The 6000-nt window shown below is 37.9% G+C and overlaps 1 protein-coding gene across 1 annotated transcript in view; it reads left to right on the top strand.

Moving 5' to 3' along the window:
• Positions 1-2900: 2900 nt before the first annotated feature.
• TTC29 (tetratricopeptide repeat domain 29) overlaps positions 2901-6000 on the top strand; it is a 201949-nt gene continuing 198849 nt past the window's right edge. Inside the window, exon 1 of the mRNA XM_077816149.1 lies at positions 2901-2992. Coding sequence (XP_077672275.1) covers positions 2901-2992 — 92 coding nt within the window. The remainder of the gene's footprint in view (positions 2993-6000) is intronic.

The following is a 6000-nucleotide window of genomic DNA, read 5'->3' as shown; positions in this document are numbered from 1 at the left end:
TAAAAAAAGAAGAGTTAAGAGGTTAAAATGAATCATATGCATTACAGTTGTTTGTAGATCAGGATAATAGCAGTGATTTTTAAATCTGCCAGTTTGCAAAAGTCTCTCTGATTCTCCCCAGATACTGGGGTCCTCAGGTCATTGTTCAAAGTTCTTCTTTGTTAGAAATCATAATCCAGAGATGTGGAGCAGGAAAGAGGCAAGAGAATGATATCACACTCTCCAATTTATACCCCGCAGCCCACGTGTATGGAGAATTACTATCTCAAACATGGAGTGAAGCATCACATGTTCTACATGCCCTGCTAAGTCAGTGGGCCTCCATTGTCCATATGCTCTCTGAGACATTCTCAAGAGAGGCCTATTAGAAGAGTTGATTCTCCTTAACCATGTCTGGCTCGTCTGGATATAAATCTATCTTGTGGGTGTTACCCAAGCACATATCAATGTGTAGGAAGTTATGAATCTTTGCTAATACACACAACATAAACAGGATAACATTGTGCAACAGATTTCAAATTTTCCAATGATACTTTATAGAAGATCTATTGCAATTGTATAACAGTTGTAACAAACAATGATATAAATGGTGATCTTTTTATAGAACATGACAGTGATAACCGTGTGTATTTTCATATCCGTATAACTATCCAGTCCCTCTTTGAATCTTGTTAAATTATGGGTTCAGCAATTTCCTGAGTTAGTGAGCTTCATAGTTTAATCACATGTTGTGTGAAAAAGTATTTCCTTTATATTGGCTTTGAATTTCCCACCTTTTTAATTTCATTTCATGTCCCCTGAATCACTTGCTTAATTTTAATATGTACTTCATGCTTAAGTGATATGCTGAATCAGAGCCTTATGGTCTTCTCCAAAGCCCATTAAAATCAATAGAAGCCTTTCTATTGACTTTGGTGGGTTTTGGATCAGGCCCTTAGTGTCTAGTCCATCTCTCATTGAAACCAGTGGAAAGACTCCCATTGACTTCAGTGGGAGATAGATCTGGCCCCTATTTAAAGTCGAATTATGCTACTCTCTTTCACAGAATATCAGTTTATCCTGTGGATTGTCTGATTGCTATTAGTAAATGCAGTACAATTTGACCCATGCAGAATAAGTAAAATACAGAGAGATTATCACTCATTTAAATGAACATCAAAATGAGTTTAAAGGGATATTAACATAAATTGCTTCACTGAAATGTATTACCAATACCTTCCTGTTTTTGCGTACTTATAATTTATATGTAAAGTTTGTCCTTAAGTTTTGGAAATAAAATAAATCACCAAAACTTTCATACACTTATGAAGAAAAAAACTAAAATAAATGAAAAACAAATTAAACACTAAACTAAAACATATATTGCATCTTGCCATGAAGCTAACTTGGGCTGTAAAATACAATTGCAGATGTGCGGTAAGAGATGAGATTTATAGAAGGATTTGTTCTAAAGTCTTGTTCCATCTCTAGCCTTCCTGTCACTGGAACAAAAATATCAATGACCAATCAGTGACTGACCATCTCTCAGTATAGACCACTGCCAAACAGAACTCCCTTTCATAGAAAAACTTATTTAATCACAGACACAAATACAAATCTAGAATTTCTAAAAATTATAATTCTTGACTGAGATTAATTGTTTTTTTAATGACATGGTGGTTTGAGATGTTTAGATGAAAAGTGTCATTGTATACTGTAAATCTGGGTGTTTGTATAATGTCTAGCTTTCACTTGTGCTGTGAAATACAATTGTAAATGTTATCAATAATATTAAATCCCTATTAATCCCCACAGCCGCCTCAACGTAGTGCCCTACTGTATCTCTTTCCTTACCCTCCATTACCTTATCCATATGCTAGTCTAAGTGATGAGGAACAAATATGCATTTTAGAAATTTTAGCACAATATTTTTTGTGTGCTACTGCTCACTATAGCTGCAATGAAATGGATTTTGCTTTTTCAGAAAGGCTAATTTAAATAGGTTTTGCTACCTTTTGATTGATTGGTATCTATCAACTGCTCCTGACAAGTAACAGAAAATTTCCATTCAATAAATGTAACAAATAGCTAACTTTCTTTCCCCCTTTAAAATCCTGTTTCCCACTCCTATTAAAAGTTTATGTCTTGGGGCCTGCCAGCAGGTCTTGCAATACCTACATTTAAACCAAAATTAAAAGTAAGGGTGCTCCTGCTGCTAATGTCTCAGATCATGAACATGCAAAATGAAGGAACTGGCAGCTGAAGCTTTAATGGTGGGAAGTGTAGGCTGAGTACTTGAGAGGAAAGAACACAGTAGCTGTATGTGACAAAAAAGTTCTGTTAACATTTATGTACTTCAAAAAAGACAAACTAGACCGCTCTGTATAGCGATGGGGACTTTTTGGTTTTGTTCTCCATAAGTAAAAGCCTGTGTTCATACAGCATTACTTAGTTATAAAGTTAAGTGGTTTCTATTATTTATTTTGTAGGATAATACAATGCCTGCTGTTGCATCATTATTACACATTGAATGTTTTATCATTTCTTTATTTTACCTATCTATTTAATAAGATACTTTTGACATTTGACAGCCCAGTAGACCCTTAAAGAAACCTGATTCTGATCTCAGTTACACCCATCTAAATCAGCAGTACCACAATGCAGTTACAAATGAGATCAGAATCAGTCCCAGGCATTATGTCCCAATCCAGTAACTCCAAAGACCCAATCCTGCAAAGACATATGCACATTAATCACAGGTGCAAGTCTTTAAAGCAGAGGGACCTAATTTCACATATTATGAAACAAAAGGGGAAAAACAGTAAATGGGGAAAGACTGAGGAAGGGTAAGGGTAAGTCATGGGTCACAGGAAAGACACTATTTTAAATTTTATGTGTATTTTTTTTTTTTTTAGTTCAGAATGAGTACTTTGCCTCCTGTGCAGATACAGTGTCCAAAGGAACATCGCAGCCTTGTAGAGCAGATGGTTTGCCCTTCAATAAAACTTGCAAGGTATGTGTGTCTCATTGACTTTTGGAAGACTAACACTTTTGCTGTAAATAGCTTCAATCAGATATCTTAAAGAGAAGACAAATTATGGTTTGAGTAGTAGGGATATTTTAAAGCAAAAGTTTAAGACAAGAAAATAATCTATTAGCAAAATTACATGCACATAATGAATAAAAGGCAATAGGAAGTGCAAACTCACTTGTCTTTTTAAGATAGAACAATAGAACCCAAATGATCTTCTTGTCATCTAAAATATATTATGTACTGAACATGTCCATACTTGAATTGGCATCATCTAATCCACAAAGTTGCCTGCAGTTTCAGTAAAATTAAGTTCAATGAAATTTCAAGATGCTGCTTAAAGACTGAAGAAAAGCTTTCAAACCATCAGTGAAGTAAGTAAAGGCAGGAGAGATTAGTACCACCATTTTTCTTTGTCATTATGATAGATTTCAAAAGAGCTCTATTCATGGTATACACTTTCTCCTAAATTTTCAAAAGAGTCCTTTCCTCTTAGTAGGTGTTTACAAATTGGCATGAAAAAATTACCCAACACTTGATAGTTCAAGGACCAAACCTACTCACCAGCCTGAAATACACCAGTGCCTCAACTCATACCCCATACCAAGTCATGTCTCCAGCTACCTGGTATGCCATTAGTTAGTTGCTCCCCACTGCTTGGGTTGGAAGACCCTAGTCTCCCACTGGTTGAGTACTGAGATCCCAATTAATGCTGCTTGCCACTCCAAATAAATCGGTTTAATGTTGGGTCACAGTAAATTAATGCTAAGCAGCCCTGCTTAACCTCCCCCAAATCAATTTATTTTAGTCCTAAACAAAGAGTTCTCTGCATTGAGAGATGCATCAAGGCTGAGGGTTTTTCTACCTCCTGGACCAGACTGCAGCATTTAGAGACTGAGAACAGGATGTAGTGGGTTGAGGAGCAGAGATGCTCCAGCTGGCCTGAAGACCAACAGTGGCAGGACTCCTGCCTGATTTAGCAGAGAGCTCTTGTATGGGACAGTCCTTGCAGAGATTTAGCAGAGAATTCTATATGGGATAGGTGTGGGGGGGAAGGAGGGATGGAAGCAGCCTCTTGCCATCCTAGCAACGGGCTCCTTGCTATTGCCACACCCTAGTAGAGTACTCTGGGATGGTGGCAGTGGAGCTCCGCATACACAGAATCCTCTGGGGTAGTAGGTGCCCTTGTTGGCAGAGTAATGTTGATGTGGGCACCATATAAACACATAGATCCCTTTGCTGGAATGGTTTGTCCCCCTTAGAATTCCTTCTGAGGGAGGCAAACTCCCAGTTCCCTCTGTGCCAGAAGGTAGGAGTAGGAGCCCCTTCAGGGTATTTTAGTCCTAACAGTAGTAGCCCCTCTCCTGTCTAATGCTAGCAGCAGCTTTGGAGCGGTCTCTGTGCAAGCTTCAAAAGATGTCACCACAGTCTGAGTGACACAGGAGTACACCTGCTATGCCACTAGCATTGGGACTCCATAGCAGATCAGTTGGATGCCTCCATTGCCTTCTGTTCCTGAAGCCTCTCCCCCAATTACTTCTCTTTCCTCCCTGCATCCCCGTTGAACCTTTGCTCTCTGGTTCTAGCCATGTTCCCTTGCACGTCAGGCAGCCAGCTTCTTTCCCTATTCAAAACCTCCAACAAACTTATGCTATCCGGATCTGAAACGGGCAGAGGGGTGGGTGAAATGTTTAAAAGTTTAAGTACTTCAGTAGTTCACTTTAGTACGGCCTTCCAAGCCTCTGGCCACACACTGAGGCAACCTTTCAGTGCAATCCAGCCCTGTTCACGTCTTGCTGGATCTGGAGCAGAGAAATGGGGCTGGATCATTTACTCTGTGTAGCCCAGGCTTCCCTGAATCTCTCACTCCCCTCAGGCTTCCCTGAGCAAGCCCTGTCTTGCCATTTTCCCTTGAACATTCTTCCTTTCACTATGCCCATGCTCCCTTGGCATATTCCTGCTCCCTCTGTGTCTCCTGCAAGGGTCCTTCAAAATCATACTAACATGGCCGGTAACTCTGATTAATATAGCTTACCAATAGATAATCTTTGAGTAAAGTCTGTTACTATTAACTATAAAAACAATCCATGGTTGGCTTTATAAGCCTTTGTGTGATTGTGGTGTGTGGTTTTTTTTTTTTTTTTTTTTAAGAACTGGATAGGGGTAAGTGGTAATTTTATTTTGGAAATTAAAGGGAGTTTGTTATGGATGTAAGGAATCTGTTGGCATGTTTGAGTATTATGGTTGAGTGATAAATCATGGGAATGTTAATGTTACTGTAACTTGATTTCTTTGATATTTTGTGTCTGCATTGAAATGTTGGGAAACTTTGACTCTAAGTTAACAGTTTTTGAAGTGGGAATAAGGTAAGATTTAAATTGTATTTATCGCTCTTTATCTTCGCATGGTTCTGTTTTGTGTGAATGTTACAAGGCTGATTTTTTTTCTTTGTTGTATGAATAAAGAATCTTTTCAGTAAAAGAAATTGGATAATTTTGCCCTATAAGCTGAGGAGGCAAACAATTGTAAAACAGCTGCTTCAAAATGCGAGCAAGTATGATTGGTCATCAGTAAGAAGATGACAAAATTGATTTTTTTTCTCTTAAATAAGAAATCAATTTAAAACTAAATAGAAATCAACTTAAAGGGAAAAGTTCTTTATATAATCTATATTTATGAAATGTGATGAGTCATGGCAACGTTGAAATAGGGGGCTGAAACTGATTGGTAAAACAAGTGACAACTTCTGGAAGAAAAAGGATAGTGATTCTTACCCTATTTCACCTCCACCCCATCTCTCAATTATGACAAAATGACATTTCCAAATAAGTGCACATGACACCTCGAAACAGACATAAAACGCAGCCAGATAATTTTCACATTCATAATTTTTGTTCCTTTCAATTCTGATTGTTTAGAACACCCTGGTTAGAGCTTTATCCTTTTTCCTATTTGGTAGTAATAGAACTGACTCTTTTGTTTTTATGGTG

The sequence above is a fragment of the Eretmochelys imbricata genome, chromosome 4 (assembly GCF_965152235.1).
Source record: "Eretmochelys imbricata isolate rEreImb1 chromosome 4, rEreImb1.hap1, whole genome shotgun sequence".
NCBI classification, from domain to species: Eukaryota; Metazoa; Chordata; order Testudines; family Cheloniidae; genus Eretmochelys; species Eretmochelys imbricata.
Note: the sequence above shows the minus strand (reverse complement) of the source record. Positions and strands in the feature narration are given on the sequence as shown.